Here is a 17,310-nt window from a genome sequence, read left to right on the forward strand (position 1 = left end):
TTTTTGAAAACAAAATTTTACTGCATTTCAAAGTAACAAGACGTCTCAGTTGTGAAGGTAGAAAGATTAGAGGAACCTCAACTTGGAGATGTCGTCCTCCACTGTGCAGTCTGTTCCTGACTGAATATTAAGAGATGGATTGTTAGAAGGTAAGAGTTCAAGTGATGTGATTCTCTGTGGTCTGTAAGCGTCCCAGCGCTGTCCATCCGTTTGAACCACATTTGGGTTTTTTTTTAAAACCTGAAACACCTGCCCAGGCCTCCTCTCCTCTGTGACCCATCCTGCTTCAGGTCTGTCCTCCTGACCATCCCTCAAGATCCACAAATCCTAGAAGAGTGTCAGGATAGCTTGTCTATATTGGCCAGGAAACGCTGGGCCCACCATTCATCCAGATCTATGGGCACAAAATCTGAAAAAAAAAAATAAAACAACATGAGATGAGATTCATAGACTTTTGGCTTGTGAGGCCGTGATGATCATTACACTCTAAAACATTCAAATGTGAAAAGAAAACTGCTATTCTGTGCTTGCCATGACTGTGGGGACTGGGACTTTTATGACATACTGTGATTCTTTAATGGGCTACTACACTAAGATTTTATTTATGTCACACTACAGTGTGACCTTTTATTTGTTGAGAGGATACTACAGATTATTTTTTTATGGCATACTGAACGATGACTTTTTTGGAAATACGACACTATGATTTGTAAGACATGATATACTATGATTATTTTCTGATTATTTATTGGCATACCATACTACCTTTTTTTATGACATATTATACTATGACATGATGACTGTGTGTTATGTCTACTATGATTTCTTTACAACATACTATACTATGAAATTTTGACATACTATACTATGACTTTCTTTATGACATACTTTGCTGTGATTTTTTTTCAAAATACTTTACTATGACTTCTTTACAACATACTGTACTAACATTTTTTTCCAACATGCTTTCCTATGAAATTTCGACATAGTATACAAAGATGTTTTATTTCATGATTTTGGACGACATACTATACTATGACTTTTTTTTCATACTTTTGGACGACATACTATACTATGACTTTTTTTCATACTTTTGGACGACATACTATACTATGACTTTTTTCATCATTTTGGGCGACATACTACACTATGACTTTTTTCATCATTTTGGACGACATACTATACTATGACTTTTTTCATCATTTTGGATGACATACTATACTATGACTTTTTTTCATACTTTTGGATGACATACTATACTATGACTTTTTTCATCATTTTTGACGACATACTACACTATGACTTTTTTTATGATTTTTGGACCACATGCTATATTATGACGTTTTTTCATACTGTTGGACAACATTCTATACTATGAAGTTTATTTATGATTTTGGACAACATACTATACTATGAAGTTTTTTTATTATTTTGGGCGACATGCTATACTATGACGTTTTTTCATGATTTTTGGACAACATTCTATACTATGAAGTTTATTTACATACTAAACTATGACTTTTTTACGACATACTAAACTATGGCTTTTCTTTTGGGCATACTACGAGTTTTTGCGACATACTATACTATGACTTCTTTTGACATACTATGATTTTTTTTACAACATACTATACCATGACTTTTTTTTTACAACATACTATAGTATGACTTTTTTCAGACATACTATAGTTTTATAGTATATGAAAACCATAGGCATGTCATAAAAAAAATCATAATATGGTATGTCATGAAACAATAATAGTATAGTATTTAAAAAAAAAAAATCATAGTATAGTATGTAAAAAAGCCATAGTATAGTATGTCAAAAAATATACATTACGTAAAAAAAGTCATGGTATAGTATGTCATAAAAGAATCATAGTATAGTATGTAAAAAATTCATTGTATGATGTCAAAAAAAAAATCATGGTACCGTATGGCACAAAAAATTTATAGTAAAGTATGTCACAAAAAAATCATAATATAGTATGTCATAAAAAAATCGAAGTGTAGTATGTCATAAAGTAATCATAGTATAAAAGTATGTCATAAAAAATCATAGGAGAGTATTTTTTTAAAAAAAAAATCATAGTTTAGTATGTAAAAAAAGTCATAGTATAGCATGTCATAAAAATGTCACAATATAGTATGTCAAAAAATATATTTTACGTAATAAAAAGTAATGGTATAGTATGTCACAAAAGAATCATAGTATAGTATGTCAAAAAATAGTATAGAATGTAAAAAGTCATAGTATCGTATGCCATAAAAAAGTCATAGTGTAGTATGTTATAAAGTTCATATTATAGTATGTCAAAAAAATTATAGTATAGTGTGTCAAAAAATCATAATATGGTATGTCATGAAACAATAATCGTATAGTATTTAAAAAGAAATCATAGTATAGTATTTAAAAAAAAATTATGTATATATTACGTAAAAAAGTCATGGTATAGTAGGTCATAAAAGAATCATAGTATAGTATGTAAAAAAAGTCATAGTATGATGTCAAAAAAAAAAATCGTGGTATCGTATGGCACAAAAAATTATAATATAGTATGTCATAAAAAATTATAATATAGTATGTCATAAAAAAAAACATAGTATAAAAGTATGTCATAAAAAATCATAGGAGAGTATTTTTAAAAAACTATTATGTCAAAAAAGTAATATTATAGTATGGAAACAAGTCACAGTATAGAATGTAAAAAAATCATAGTAAAGTATGTCAAAAGTCATAGTATAGTATGTCTTTAAAACATATCAAAGTATGTCATAAAAATTCATAGAATAGTATGTAGTAGTGTAGTATGTCATAAAAAATCGTAGTATTGTATGTCACAAAAATAACATAATATAATATGTCATTAAAAAAATCATAGTATAGTATGTCATATTAAAATCACAGTATTGTATGTAATAAAATATTTTTATGACATAAAAAATACTATGACAGACTATCCTATTACTTTTTTATGGCATTCTATCCTATGATTGTTTTGTGACATACTGTGACTCCTTATGTTTATTTTATAGCATATTTTATACTATGGTCTTTTTATGGTGCACTATACTGTGATTTTTTAATGACATTTCAAAAGACATACTATGTTTAATGATTTTTTCAAATGGCATACTATTCTATTAGATTTTTTTTTTACAGCACACTATAATCATGGCATACTATGAGTTTTTAATTAATTTTTTTATGACACATTTTTATGACATTTTGATTGTGTACTATATCATCATTTTTGACACGTTTTACATGAAAAAATTATGACATGCCTTACTATGCCAATTTGCGTCAGTTTTTATTACATACTATACTATGGCTTTATATATGGTAATATACTTTATCTTTTTATACTATACTACATAGGCTACTACAGACCATAGACAATGACACTCCTGTACATAACTTACTATAAAGAAATACGTAAATGAATGAATACTTATAACCAAACATTTTTAAATGTGTCAGCAGAGTTGGTGCATGTCATTCGGACTATGCCTGTGACCTGTGCTGGCTTCCCTCCAGCTGAAAGGATCAAAAGCATGTCCACTAATCCGTGGTTGGCTGGCTGTCATGAGCCAATACAACCTGCCCATGTCACAGTAGTGCAGTAGGCCTGTGGGCCTTTTTTCACAAGAGACTAAACAACAATATTCAGACGCCCTCAAACAAAACGTGCCAAAGCACATACGCTATAAACGAAGATGTTTATATATATATATACACATAGATGTATTTGTATATGACAATATCCCTTAGATCAGCCAGTGAGCCGGTAAAATGCAAATGACTGGCCTGGAGACATGAACATGAGCTGAGGGAGGATGAAGCATTGTAAGGAGCACTCTGAAGAGGAAGAGGGAGAGGAGAAGCTGTACTTACTGTCCATGTGTGGGCTGGGAGTGGTTTCTTTATAGTGGACTGCTCCCTGGTCCTCCGCTGGCCCCTGCTCCTGCTGCACCACCTCCTGCCAGGCTGAATCACAACAGCTCAGTCAGTACATCTATTACTGATACTTGTAAGCTCTGATACAGTATGTAGAGGTGATTAAGTCGACATTTGAAGACGTCTCCTTGGGTTCTTGGGAGTTGTGATAGACTTCTCAGTTTTTTTATGTTCTATGGAATCAGAAGAAGCAGATTCATAGAGTATGCAATGATAATTACAGATAGAATAAGCTGCAGCCTTCACTGTATGTCCACAATTTGTTTGATTACACCTCTGATCAACAAGAGACAGCACACACAAGCAAGTATTTAACACAGTTAAATCAAAATTATGTTAAATAACAGTAATCTGAACCCATGGATACAGTATAGAGAATGTAATTAGTGGGTAAAAGCCAAAGTTCTTATCTCCTTGGTTAAAATCTTCTGCACCCCAGTGTCACACCCGCAGAGTCAAACAAGTAAAGTCCACAAGGGCAACTGCCTCAAAGGCCTGCCACTCCTGGCAAACGTTTGTGTTTCACATTAACGCAGCATGTGGACTGGTCACATGTAGCGTGTGTGTGTGCTTGATTTTATCTCTGGTAGCTGCCTTCAGGTCATGACTTTCAGAAAGCTGAAATGGTTACGCTTGTTAATGGCGTGTATTGAAGGTATTCAGAGGGTAAAAGTGAATGAATCCATCCTGAACAGCTCTCCCACTCTCTCAACAGGGGGGGTCGGGCCTTCTTTGTGTCCTTGACCACTCAAACACAAGGTTACTGAAGTTGTTTATGAGCTGCTGCAGCTGAGCTTCAACGCCAGCGACTCACAGGACACAGAGAGCAAGAACAGCCGAGCCAAATTGAGTCTGAATGAGCCTGTGAATGTTCAAACTTCAAAAGTGGGTCACTGCGCCGAGTTTCAACCAAACCTAGACAACAAGATTCTCTGGACTGAGAGGCTGGTGGGCGCTAGTTGAAGCCAAAAACCCTGTTACCTTCAGTGCATGTGCCAGCGTGGGACATGTGCAGCATATGTGGGAGTGAGAGCATTTTTCTGTTAGGTGCCTATCATGGCTATCAGTGTCTGAGCAGCTGTGTGGGTGAGGCCTGGGAGGGGGGAGGTTAGCATTTCATTTAAACAACTTGATAGTAAAACAATGTTATTCACAAAACAGTGGACAGGGGACGGGTGTCTGGATACAGTGAGACAATACAAAGTGTTGTCTTGGCTTCTTGTTCTTCCAGTTAGACCGTTCATTCATTTCCTCACCATCGCAGACAAATTTGACGTTTTCCTCATGCGCCGCTGAGAAGCTCTCTTCCTGCTGGTTGTCTGCGGGCAAAGCCGGAGCAGAGTGATGGTACTTCTTACCGTTCGGGCGACTGAAAACTATCTTGGGTGCAGGAAGGCTGAAGAAGAAGAAGAAGAAGAAGAAGAAAAACATGTAACAAGGTTCTTTTTCTGCAAGTGCAACTTCACTTAAAGCATGGTTGGCTCTTTGTACGGGAGTCAGAGATTGCAACAGCTGAATGACGGACCATGTGCCACCTTGACTGCACCACAAGGTCACACACACACACACACACACACACACACAAACACACAGGGTGGTTTAAAGGCATGAAAACAGCCCAGCAGGCACAATGAGCCTTGGGGGAAGCCACAGTGGAAGGTGTGTTATAAATCATTCAGGCTGCCTGTCTCAAAATGATGACGTCCACTGCTGCCAGCACACTGTCACTCACTAACACACACTTTAACCAACACAATTATTGTGCCAAATTAGCCAGACTTTTGAGACTTAAAAGGCCACACATGAAAAAGCACCACAGGAAAAAAAATTATTGAGAATTGCACACTTACTCAGGGATACTCCAGGATGTTTGTTTGTGCTTGAAGTCGTTGATTTTGTTGTCAAGCTGCTGCGTGGGCCCTAAAATGTTACACAACGACATTTCACATAAAAGAAACACTTGAAAACAAGATGAATGCTGGATCTCTGAAAGTGTAACATGGTTGAACAGTTAAAAGTCTCACCTGTCCGTCGCTGGGTGACAAGTTTGCTGGGGCCTCTTGTGATTGTGTACATCATGCGCAGGAAAAGTCACCTGTAAACTTTGGCACTTTGAAGTAAGAAGAAGGAGTCCAGATGGAGCAGATACAGGTGGAGCAGTCCTGCGTTAAAAGCACTAAAAAGTTAAATAAATCCCTGATGTGGAAAGTGTCAGTCTTCTGAGTTTCACCCACAGCGGACACAGTTTAAATCCAAAGCAAATCCACGGAGCTCACCACGAGACTTCACACACTGACTGCGCAGAAAACACAACCGTGCGCCGCGCTCCTCTCCGCGTTAAAACCAACAGCCGGGGCGCATCTCATCCAGCGACCTTCCCCCTCTCACCTGCCTCCACCTCAAGTCCAGACACTTTACTCCCTTTGGTGCTGAAGTGTCCTGAACTGCCACAATGTCACATAACCTGAACCAGCGGCGGTCATTCATAAGACATTGGGCGCACACCACTCCTCGACGTCCTTACACGCCTCCCCCGGCGCTTTAAAGAGACAGTGTCCCCGGTCTGTGGGACATCTGTAACACCCACTACAGACTGGGGTCCATTATTTTCTTCCCTCATTCCCTAAATCAAGGTAAATTAAAATTGTGCCTTGTTCAATAATAAGTATGACCAAGGGCGTAACTTTGGTTTGAGAAATGTGGGGGGCCAAAATAGAACAGAGCGTCTGGGGTCGCCCCCCACAAAAATGAAATGAAATGAAATGAAATGAAATTAAATTCAGTTAAATTAAAATAAATTAAGTGAATTTTTATGAATTTTTTAAGACACATTGTTTATGACATTTTTCAAATTAAAAAAAAAAATCGTATACTGTACTAGACCATTTTTTTTATCAGTTTTATTATATACTATACTATGATTTTTATGACTTATTTTTATATCATAATATACTTCATAATTGTATCATAATATACTTTAACTTTTTAGGACTTTGTATACTATACTACATTCTATAAACCACGGACAATGACATGCCTGTACATAACTTACTATAAAGAAACACATAAATGAATAAATGAATATTTATATCTGTATTTCTAAATGTGTCAGCAGAGTTGGTGCATCTCATCTGGACTATGAGAACAGAAGAGAAAATAACAATAGGTGTTTGAATCTAATTTCCTGTATTTCTACATACATTTAGGGACTATGGTAACCCAAACAAACTCTGGGAAATAATTACATTGGTCATCATGCTAAACTCTGCCAGTATAGTCCTAAATATTTAATAATATTATCATTATTGATTTATTAATTTGTTGTTGTTGTTGTTGTAAGAGCAAACTCAGCAGCTCAACTAACATTCCCATCCAGAATCTAATGGCTGGCCAAACAGTAGCGTAATGTTCCAAACAAACACAAAAACATTAAATATATGTAACAATGGATTTCTACCCTAAATGCACTCATAAATCATTTAAAAAAATTAAAGGATATGCAACTATCTGTTATTTTTTTCATTCCATTCATGTGGATGGAGAATCTGAATGTGAGAAACGTGTAAACCTTAACAGACCTTTCAAAAGACACAAAACATGAGTTAATGTATTTTTATGAAAAGGTAACTCATATCAATCAATAAACGGATGCTTTAAAATGAATTGCATTTATATTTTATATTCGATTTCTGAAGCTTCTCCAGAGTTTGTTCAAAACCTCCAGAAATGAATATTCTGTGTACATAATCAATATGATGCTTTATAAGCTGACTGTATCCTTAGAAAATCATATATGATTTCCCTTTTCATTTTCCAGTACCAAGATCTCCCTGTCCATTGTAATGGATGAATATGTTAAAAAAAATCCTGAGTAAAAGCTGTAAGTCTGTTAAACTATATTTTGACATGTACGAGTAACGTAACATCTCATGTTTACTTAAAACTGTTCAAACACAAACGATGCACTTTAATAATATGATAAATAGATTAAAACATGCCTTGTGTCCTCCTTGCCTCATGGTTGGCCATGCTTGTTGAAAAAGTGGGTGTGGCTCCACTGCAGTCCACTTAAGATGATGTGTAACACTGTGATTGGCTCACAGACATCCCATCAAACAACTGTGTGCATTTGAGTGGAGTCAGATCACAGTGATCACAGATCTAGACATCCCAGATGAGCTATGTCCATTGAGATGGAAGAGGGATCTGAACGGGTAAAGCATGATTTTCATGGTTAAGAAAAAAATATTTTGAAAAGTGTGTATGTGTCGATGCTTCATCAGGAGAAGAAGGGCAGGGGGCTGACAGAGACTGGGTATGCACAGGGCCCAGAATATGGTGCTACACCCCTTGTCTGCTCCTCCATGTGTGGCCCCCATCTGCCCAACGGCTCTGTGTTTACAGTACACACAGGTGAGGTCAGAGGCACAACGCAACACTCACACACAACCATGTTTACACGGCAGCATGCTCTACTTTACACTAACTGAGCATGTGGTAGATTAAAAGTTGGACTGACACCCAGATGGCCATTAACAGGAATCAATACAAACTCTCACAAACTGATGCTTTTTAAAAGTTTAATATTCAGGATTTTCACTTAAAAGGCATCATTAACTTCCATCAGTTTTGCCAACTGGACTTAGATTCTTAAGATTTATTTCAGCCTAAACAAGAACATAAGATGCTTCGATGTCTGACCCTATGATGATGACTTATCTCTAATGTATATGACACTCTTAACCCAACAGGAAATGAAAGACAACATCGAGCGTTGTTGGTAATAAGTGACCGAGATGTGGTTGTTGACCTTTTGTCTACAAGAACTCCTTAAAAACCTAAAATTAAAAGGCTGATTCTGATACTCTTTACAATCAATATTTTAAAGTGACTATTTTCAACCGAAACAATTAAGTTAAATGAAAATAAAATAAAGAGAATGAATAGTTATATTCCTAGTTTGATGGAGAATTCTTCAAAGCAGCATTCGACCATTATGTGAGGAAATAAACCTCTCAATTACATTTTCTGTAAATTTGAATGAACAAATTCCAGGTGTTATGATATCTAGTCAAACATTTCTTGGGCCGATGGGATGGGAATTTGGAGTTTTCCTTCTCTGGTGATTCAGAATGTCTTAAAGGAGTTAAATCATACCAATAATTTGGCGTTTATACCTACCATATGTGTGTCAGGGCTCAGATTTACCTCCCCTCAGCAGTGAAGTCCTTCAGATATTACTTTAATACAAAGTTTCCTGTGTATTGGTGCTGCTGTGGCACTTGACGACAGGTGGCAAGTTTCTGAACAATCGTACAATCAAGCATCATCTTGTCAACTTGTAGAAATTGAGTCTAGAGTCTGTTATTAAATAAATATCATGACCATGACAGCAGGCATTGACATGATGCCAATATGTCTAACCATATACACTGATGTCTCTTTAAAGCTTCTGACAGATCAGCACAGAAGGTAGAAAAGATCTTTAAAGTAGCCTAATCCTAATCCCTGGTCCAGGAGAGTTGGAGGTATTGCTGCTGGTAGTAGGATAAAGATAAGGAAGTATACAGCTGAGTCTTCATGGTTTAATGAGTCTGTAGATTTAAAGGGAAGTTACCTGTATGCCAGCTACAGGCAATGATGTTCTTACCTCTACAGTAAATCATATAGGTATTTCTATAAAGCTTGGTTGTTAAATTGCCACTACAGAGCTAGTTAGCACCACATTTCTAACTTTATTCCACCTTATAATTAATCTTATGTTCATATATCAATATTTTAACGTCTTTGAGAGGACAGGAAACTGGGAAACGTAGTAATCATGTAGTCGTTTGTGTAAACACGGAGTTCCCAGCTTCTAATTGTTAAGTAAGAAGCTGTAAAATTGTATCTTTGAGCTGAAAACACTTGAGGTTTTAATCCTTCCTGTATGTATCTATCTATGTGTTTGTATTCAAGTGTGTGTGTGATCACTCAGTAATGAGGATCACAGTCTTCCAGCAGACTGTCTGTGATGTAGCCAATCTTCAGCAGGTTTTGGTAGAAGTCTTTCTCCACAGCGGTGTTAACAGTCCAGCCCACCACCTCCACACCTCGCTCTGCCCAGTACTGAACGTAGTCCCTAAGTGGAAGGAGGAAGAAAATAAAACACAGCTCAGTAAATAAGACACAGTATCCACATTTTTGTTGCAAATAATACATGATATAGAATAGTGAGCCGCTTAAATGAAGCAAAGTGTAACTGGGAGAAGTGGCACCAGCCTGTTGGTCCCTGTTAAAGGAATACCTCACTCCCCCCAACTAATACTTGTATATCAGTTGCTCACCCTGTGCTGTGTTAAATTCACTAAGACAGAAGTTGTTTTTCTCCCATGCCTCCACGGTGAATGAAGAATCCAAAAACAGAGGGAAATTCTTGATGAGTTAAAGTCGTAGGGGGCCACGTTTAACAACAGCAAAGCTATGTCAAAACATCTGTTCTGCACGAGTTGTGTGAGAGTGTGTAAACAGATGTCTTTATATAGTTTTGCTGTTGTTAAATGCGGCCCCATGTGACTTCAATTCATCAAGAATTTTCTTCATGTTTGGATTATTCGTTCACCAGAGGCAGAGAAAAACAAATCTTTCTTCACAAGTTAATTGTTACAGAAGTGAGTAGTTGAGGGAGTAACAGAAAACAAGTAGCCTAACAGCGTTATATATTTAAAATGCAAAATATGAGTAACTGTATTCTGTTAGAGTTTCAAGTGGTGACATTCTGAATACAGTTGCCATCTTAACAATAGATCACTTGAAGGGACTACTTTATTTGTTTATGTTTTATTTGCTCTAAAGAACTGAATGCAGTGTGAGTGAGCGTCAGTTTGATTGCATTGTTTTCTATTAGGATGTTCCAACTGGGCACGAGCGATGACGCAGTGCTGCTGTTTTGAGCATAACTTCTGTCAGACGCCCTATTTGTACGTCGCTTTTAAAGCTCCACAATGGAAGAGGAACAACGGATTCATAAAGTTGAAATGAGGAGTCATCTATATGATACCTACTACAAAAAAAACCCTATATGGTGGCAGCTGGCTGGAGGGAGATCACCAGGGAGTTGGAACGTTTCTGGTAAATGACCATCGCTAATAACAACCTCCTTGCTGTTGGCTGTATTGTACGTAATTCCCAGGAAATATCACAGTGTAAAATGTGTCTTTTCTGTTTAAAAAGTACAAACGTAGAAAGATAGCAGGTACTCGCCCACCCTTTAAGTGGTTCTGCCTCCAGTTAAACACACAGCTGATAAGTAGGCTCACGTGATTTGTCTACATGACATAACAAAAGTGCATATTTGACTGATTCAGTGTGGACAAAGGGTGGCATTTGCTTGCTGTTAGGACTGTTTAATCCCCAAATATGTAGCATATGTTACTTAGTTTGAGTAATCTAATGGAATATGTTACACATTACATTTTAGTGCATGTAATCAGTGATCTGTAGTGGAATAAGTTTTGAGTGATGCGTCTTTTTACTCACAAACAATCTTTGGCTGAATACAGACACCAGCTGCAGAAAACAGACATGCAGACTTTTCCTTTCAGACATTAACAGCTGATCTAATCTGCCACCGCTCATAACATTCATCTTAACAGCCACAGTCGGCTAATAAGAAGCTGCTACCTATATATTTTCAAGATTTGATAAGAACAGTTAGAGCTTAATGAATAGGGGCACTCTGCCGATCAGGAACCATAGCAAAAATGGGCTATCAGAACCCATACCTAGGTATGATCAAAAGACACTGTTTCATTTAAAAGATTTGCAGAGGTGTGATGTGGTGAACATATACACAATTTTACAAGAAAAAAAATGCAAAAACAAGAAAAGTTAGAAAAGTAAACACACATTTTTGCAGAAGAACTCAATATTTTTTCCATGATAATAACATAATAATATTTTAATATGATTATATTTCATATGAGGACACAGATATAAATAAAGGTGTGGTTTTCAAACTTTTTGACCTTGATGAAGCTCCAAGTATGATTGAAATGTTGTCTTGATTAAACTTGTAAGTGTACAAGCGTTAGTTAGCCTTGCACCTACGTGATGTGCGTTTAATTACTCACTCTCAACAAATTTAAGTTTTTATCATTTTCTGTATGCCTGTTAAGACATGCCGCCGTTGATCGTCATGCCTGATTTTGCAACTGAGCACAGATGCAGCATCAGTCTCTATACACAGGTATCGTTTTGCATAGAAAGAATCTCACTTATTGTTTTTTTTTTAAATGAAACACATCCTGACGTTTGAATGCAGAGCACAGTATACAAGAGTTAAGCACACAAGAACAGTTCCCTCCTGTGGGACCCTGTTAAACCCTGTGACCTACACACACCTTAAGATGAAATGGTAAAACTAATTTAATATCACCTACAGTGAGATGAAGTCTTTCTGCACCAGGATGGCAGAGACACCACAGAGTTTCCACAGTATGTGATGGTGGGCCCAGTCCAACAAGACGTCCAGGAGCCCCAGCCACAGCTGACCCGATGTCGACAAGGACCGAGGTGTGCCATCGCCGAAGCGACTCAGTCTCCAGGGGCGGTGGATGAGAGCTGTGACTACGTTGGGGTCAGTCTGACGCATCTGTGGGCCAGAAGAAGTTGGAGGTCAATTAAGGACAGAGAATACAGTCCTCGAATGAGATACAACAACGAAGCTATTTAGTAAATAAACAAGTCTGTAAGTATGCAAAGTAGACACAGTTTGAAACATTGAAATAACTTTGTAAAGATGATCATATAAGTGTGTTACCTTGTAGATGACTTTGGGTTCAAAGGAAGAGACAATGCTGGAGTTGTAAAGGACAGGGAACTTCTTATACATCTGATGAAGCACTGTTGCAGCCTGGAAAAGAGGAAAACTTATTAAAATTTCCTAAAAAACTGGAGAAATGACCAACAGAACATTATTAAACTATCCGATTATGACCCGATTATTTGAAGAGATTTGTGAAATGGCTGCCTCCTAGAAGGATCAGGGCCTGTCAGGTACCTTATCAGGTTGATCTTTGACATCAAAGAAGATGGTCAGCTGGTGTCTGATGCATTCCTCCACTGCCTCCTGCAGAGTCGGGACCTTCTCGATACTAAACTTGTCCCTGGAGATGAAAGAAACCACAGTTTACTAAAGGATATTTCACCCCGAAATGCTCATTTATATATAAACTACTCACCTCGTTACGTTGAATTCACGAAGAAAACGTTTTTTTCTCCCATGCCTCCACAGTGAACGAAGAATCAAAAAACTGAGAAAACTCTTGATGAACTGAAGTCATTTATCCAGTCATATGCTCAAAACTTCCCAAACAGACGGCCCTCTTCAGCAAACTAAAAGTGAAACTTATATATGCTCTCTTTAAAGCCAGACTCCATTGACAAAAACAGCATTTTTACCTAGCTGAACTCAGAGGCTGCTGGTCCACCACTGCCTCAATCAGTTAGCTAGTTTGTGTTATTACGTGACTCTGGTGTTTTAAATGCTTCTGCAAGGTCACACAATAACAGAAACAAACTTACTGATTCAGGTATGAGCAGACCAGCAGCTCCTGAGTTCAGCCAGGTAAAATGACTGTTTTTGTCAGTGGGATCTGGCTTTAAGGAGAGCACAGATAGGTTCACTTTCAGTTAAGTTGCCCTTTGGAAAGGGCCGTCTGGGAAATACTGAGTGTACGACTGGATAAATGAGACTTGAGTTATACCGCACGAGTTGTGTGAGAGTTTGTAAATAGATGTTGTGATGTAGTTTTGCTGTTGTTAAACATGGACTGTTCATCAAGAACTTTCTGTTTTTGGATTTTTCGTTTACCAGAGGAATGCGAGAAAAGCAACATTTTCCACCTGAATTCAACGTAACACAGGGTGAGTAACTGATATACCAGTGATCATCTGGTCATAAACAACTGGTCAACATCCCTGCTGTAACACACTTTTATGTTCCAAGTCTGTTTTCTTGCTCTCTTGTTTTAAATCTTTAAAATCAGTGAGAAGAGATACTTTAAATGGTGACATATTAGTGCAGGGGCGGGGGATCACTGATATGAAATTTATTATTATTTATATTTATATTTTTTATATTTATATTTATATTATTTCTTCATCTAAGCACCAAATAACAAGTTTAGATGAGTAGAAATGAAATATTTAATATGCAGCATACTTCAGTCTGTGACGAGCGGCAGCATCAAGTCTCTTAAGCTGGACCAACGGCAGTTTGCTGACTGGTCCAGAGCCGTTGGTGGTGCGGTCCACAGTCTCATCGTGCATCAGTACGGGCACTTCATCGGCTGTGAAACTCAGGTCCAGCTCCACTCCAGTTGCTCCGTTCCTACTGGCCTGTAGTGGGACATCACAGGGGGACAAGATGACAAAAATCAAACAGCTTTCAGGAAGGAGAGAATGAGCCTACGTCAATAAGAAAGTGTGACACAGTGAGTCAGTCATTAAACAGTAAGGACATGTCCTCCACAGGTACATGCAAAGTACACTATGTGAACTGAATGTGTGTGTGTGTGTGTGTGTGTGTGTGTGTGTGTGTGTGTGTGTGTGACGTGAACAAAAAAAAGCAAAAAACAGCACAAATTCTAATCATTTAACTCTGACATTATTCTATGAATAAGGATTTAGTGGTCCACAGGGGACTTCACAAGCTACCCCGCAGTATTTAAAGTAATAAATTAAATGTATAGAAATAAATTTAAATTAGCTCCAATATTAAAGCGATGAACACATTAATGCAGTGGTTCACAAATGGTGTGCCGTGATGCCAGTCCAGGTGTGCCATGGGATTTTGTGATAACCATACATTATTATTGCAAAATTCATTTGGGCCTAAACAAAAAGGATGAATTTTTCAATGACTGTATCAATTTTTTGTTTGAACCCGTTTCCTAATAAAGAGGCAAACTCTACCAAAAAATGGAATTTCATTTAATTCAATTAAAAAAAATTTTTACGGGGGGACATATTTGTCACCATTTGAGCATGGGAATTATAAGTGTGTGACACATCAACGGCCCTGATTGGCAGCCAGTGTGAGGGATGATTACAATTAAAAGTAGAAAGCTGTGAGTGGGACAATGGATCACTTTATTCTACGGAGCAAATTACAACAAAGCACCAGTAAAGGCGTTTAAAAGCATGACTAAATATGTAGCCTGGCTTGTTACTCACAATACAAGTATTAGTCAAAAGTGACACCTAGAGGAGCACTCTGTATCTGACACTGATGCAAAATCCTGCAGTCACAATTTCATGTGCACTTACAGTGGAAAACAAATTACAGAACAGACACCCTGGGTGATCAGCATGTCAGAAGGATGATTATAATTGTCACTCGGAAATTAAAAATGTTCCTTTTGACACCAACAGACCAGAGATACATTTCTTTGCTCAGTAATATCAAAGACTGGGTTCAGTTGCAGCGAACTGGAGCTCTCCTCCTCCTCCTCCTCCTCCTCCTCATCATCATCATCATCATCATCATTACAGCACTGTTTCAGCACTGTAATCTGTACAAAAGCCAGAGTGGAATTTATGATGTCATCTTTCCCTCCACATGCAATAGCTGCCTCCGAGGGGATACTAAATAATGGATCGAAATGTGTAAGAAGAGGATGAGGAGAAGCTCGTTAGAATAAATGGACTCATCCAAAAATGAAGGCAGATGAGAGGTGTGAGTCAGAGGCGAGCAGGATGCTCACAAGCACCGCTGACTCAGCACCTTCAGCATGTGAAATGACAGAGACAGTGAAGGGAGAGAGGGTTTTTGAGTCTGTGAATGTTTGTAGATGAATATGGGAATGAAGATGGCATCAATCGCGGTTCATTTTCCAGGGTGGACTAGAATACAAATGAGCCACTGATCTGATAAAAACCTGACCAGCTAGCCCTCACCAGATGGACAGATGTGGTGCTCTGCTGCTGCTGCAAAATGGGAAGTCACGACATGCAAAGCCTGAGCATCCTAAAATATCAATACAGTTATTATGACACAATATATTGCCCTAACATTCCTGCTGCAATGGATTCCTATACAAATATAGGCTATTGATTTTTGGTGTTACCTATCTCTGGCCTACATCTCTATTAAGTGTTTTAGAGCTAAAGTTCACGTGCACATTTCCATCTTCTCAGCTGATCAGATGCATCACCTCTCTGATCGCAGCCAAGGTGTTCTCCGGAGCATCTTGGCTGCCTCCGCGGTGCGCCACCACCGGCACGCCGCCTGATGGAGCCCTGGGCCGGAGGACGCGGCCGGCCTGCTCCGCCGGCACCGGAGGAAACCGGAACATCACCATGAAGACGTAGAGAAATGCGGTGAGGAGAGAGGCACCCGTGGGGCTCCTCGTCCCCAACAGCGTCAGCAGGAACACCGCCGAGAAATACACCACCTCATCCCCGATCTGCAGCATGATGAAGGGCGTCTGTGTTACTGTCGGACTGGAGGGTGAAGGAGTCGTTGCTCAGAGAGAAGCCATGGATGGAGCTCTGCTGTCGGCACTCAGGTGACTACATGCTGGAGGGTCAGAGAGAAGATCACACACACACACACAGATGACCGACAATCAGCAGTTTCACTTGGTGCTTGTGCAGAGGATGGAGAGGAGGAGGGAGGGGAGGCGGTGTCTCTGCTGTCGTCAATGACAAGTTTGAAATATTAAAGGTCCAGTGTGTGGGCTTTAGCGACATCTACTGGCAGAAATGGAATATAACATTTATAACTGTTTTCATTAGTTTATAATCAACTGCTAATAACAACTGCTGTGTTTTTGTTATATTAGAATGAGCCTTTTACATCTACATCTCTACATCTGTATTCCTGAAACAGCGCAGCCTACTTAGAGACCAACACATTCGCGCTCCGACCTCATCACATATCAACATTTGCTCATGGATTTTCCTCATCCCCATACGACTTGCAAAGTACCCTGGGTGAGTTGGTTGTTGATGTTCTGGGACACTGTGTCAAGTTCTGCCTGTTACATGCATTGTCTTCTTTCAAAATACACCTCCTTTTTAACAGGAAATTAACATTTACATACAGTCTCTTTCAAAATAAACGCACTACGTCGGTACAACACCGCAAATTGACAGTTTTTTTCAACAACAACTGCACATGGTTGGGTTTAGGCAACAAAAAAAGTTATGTCTATGAAAAAAGAACAGGGTTTGACTGGAATTACAATGACCAGTCTGTCAAGTAACACAACAGGGCCCAAAAAGACTTTTTCACTTAGAGTTATGCGGGATTTATACTTCTGCGTCGTATCGACACCATACCCTGCGCTGTAGCTTGACGTGCA

The 17,310-nt window shown here is 38.3% G+C and overlaps 2 protein-coding genes across 4 annotated transcripts; both read right to left on the minus strand.

Annotated features, from left to right (window-relative positions):
* On the minus strand, positions 1 to 8,003 carry LOC125879488 (MAPK regulated corepressor interacting protein 2-like). 3 transcript variants are annotated; one of them, XM_049561404.1, is made up of 6 exons: positions 7,960 to 8,003; positions 5,986 to 6,123; positions 5,812 to 5,881; positions 5,218 to 5,357; positions 3,899 to 3,991; positions 1 to 409 (listed from the first exon to the last, which is right to left on the minus strand). In XM_049561404.1, exons 2-6 carry the CDS (start codon positions 6,038 to 6,040, stop codon positions 339 to 341), a joined length of 429 nt encoding a protein of 142 aa, XP_049417361.1. In that variant the 5' UTR covers positions 6,041 to 6,123; positions 7,960 to 8,003; the 3' UTR covers positions 1 to 338. The 3 variants fall into 3 exon arrangements, with proteins under 3 accessions (XP_049417361.1, XP_049417362.1, XP_049417360.1); XM_049561405.1 differs by lacking the exon at positions 7,960 to 8,003 and adding an exon at positions 6,238 to 6,530; XM_049561403.1 differs by lacking the exon at positions 7,960 to 8,003 and having other exon boundaries at positions 5,986 to 6,525.
* Positions 8,004 to 8,575: 572 nt separating this feature from the next.
* On the minus strand, positions 8,576 to 16,638 carry LOC125879372 (glycerophosphodiester phosphodiesterase 1-like). The gene is made up of 6 exons (XM_049561211.1): positions 16,159 to 16,638; positions 14,166 to 14,341; positions 13,002 to 13,107; positions 12,762 to 12,854; positions 12,382 to 12,593; positions 8,576 to 10,082 (listed from the first exon to the last, which is right to left on the minus strand). The coding sequence occupies exons 1-6, from the start codon at positions 16,417 to 16,419 to the stop codon at positions 9,935 to 9,937; spliced, it is 996 nt and encodes a 331-aa protein (XP_049417168.1). The 5' UTR covers positions 16,420 to 16,638; the 3' UTR covers positions 8,576 to 9,934.
* Positions 16,639 to 17,310: the final 672 nt, after the last annotated feature.

This window comes from Epinephelus fuscoguttatus, linkage group LG19 (assembly GCF_011397635.1).
Source record: "Epinephelus fuscoguttatus linkage group LG19, E.fuscoguttatus.final_Chr_v1".
NCBI lineage: Eukaryota > Metazoa > Chordata > Actinopteri > Perciformes > Serranidae > Epinephelus > Epinephelus fuscoguttatus.

Excerpts from the sequence above, each read along its gene's own strand:
- LOC125879488 (XM_049561404.1), bottom strand. The coding sequence starts at position 6,040 with ATGATGTACACAATCACAAGAGGCCCCAGCAAACTTGTCACCCAGCGA. Across the intron at positions 5,882-5,985 it reads TGTCACCCAGCGACGGACAG|GGCCCACGCAGCAGCTTGAC; the intron begins GTGAGACTTTTA and ends GTAACATTTTAG. Across the intron at positions 410-3,898 it reads TCCCAGCCCACACATGGACA|ATTTTGTGCCCATAGATCTG; the intron begins GTAAGTACAGCT and ends TTTTTTTTTCAG.
- LOC125879372 (XM_049561211.1), bottom strand. The coding sequence starts at position 16,419 with ATGCTGCAGATCGGGGATGAGGTGGTGTATTTCTCGGCGGTGTTCCTG. Across the intron at positions 12,594-12,761 it reads AACCCAAAGTCATCTACAAG|ATGCGTCAGACTGACCCCAA; the intron begins GTAACACACTTA and ends TCTGGCCCACAG. Across the intron at positions 10,083-12,381 it reads CAGAAAGACTTCATCTCACT|GGACTACGTTCAGTACTGGG; the intron begins GTAGGTGATATT and ends CCTTCCACTTAG.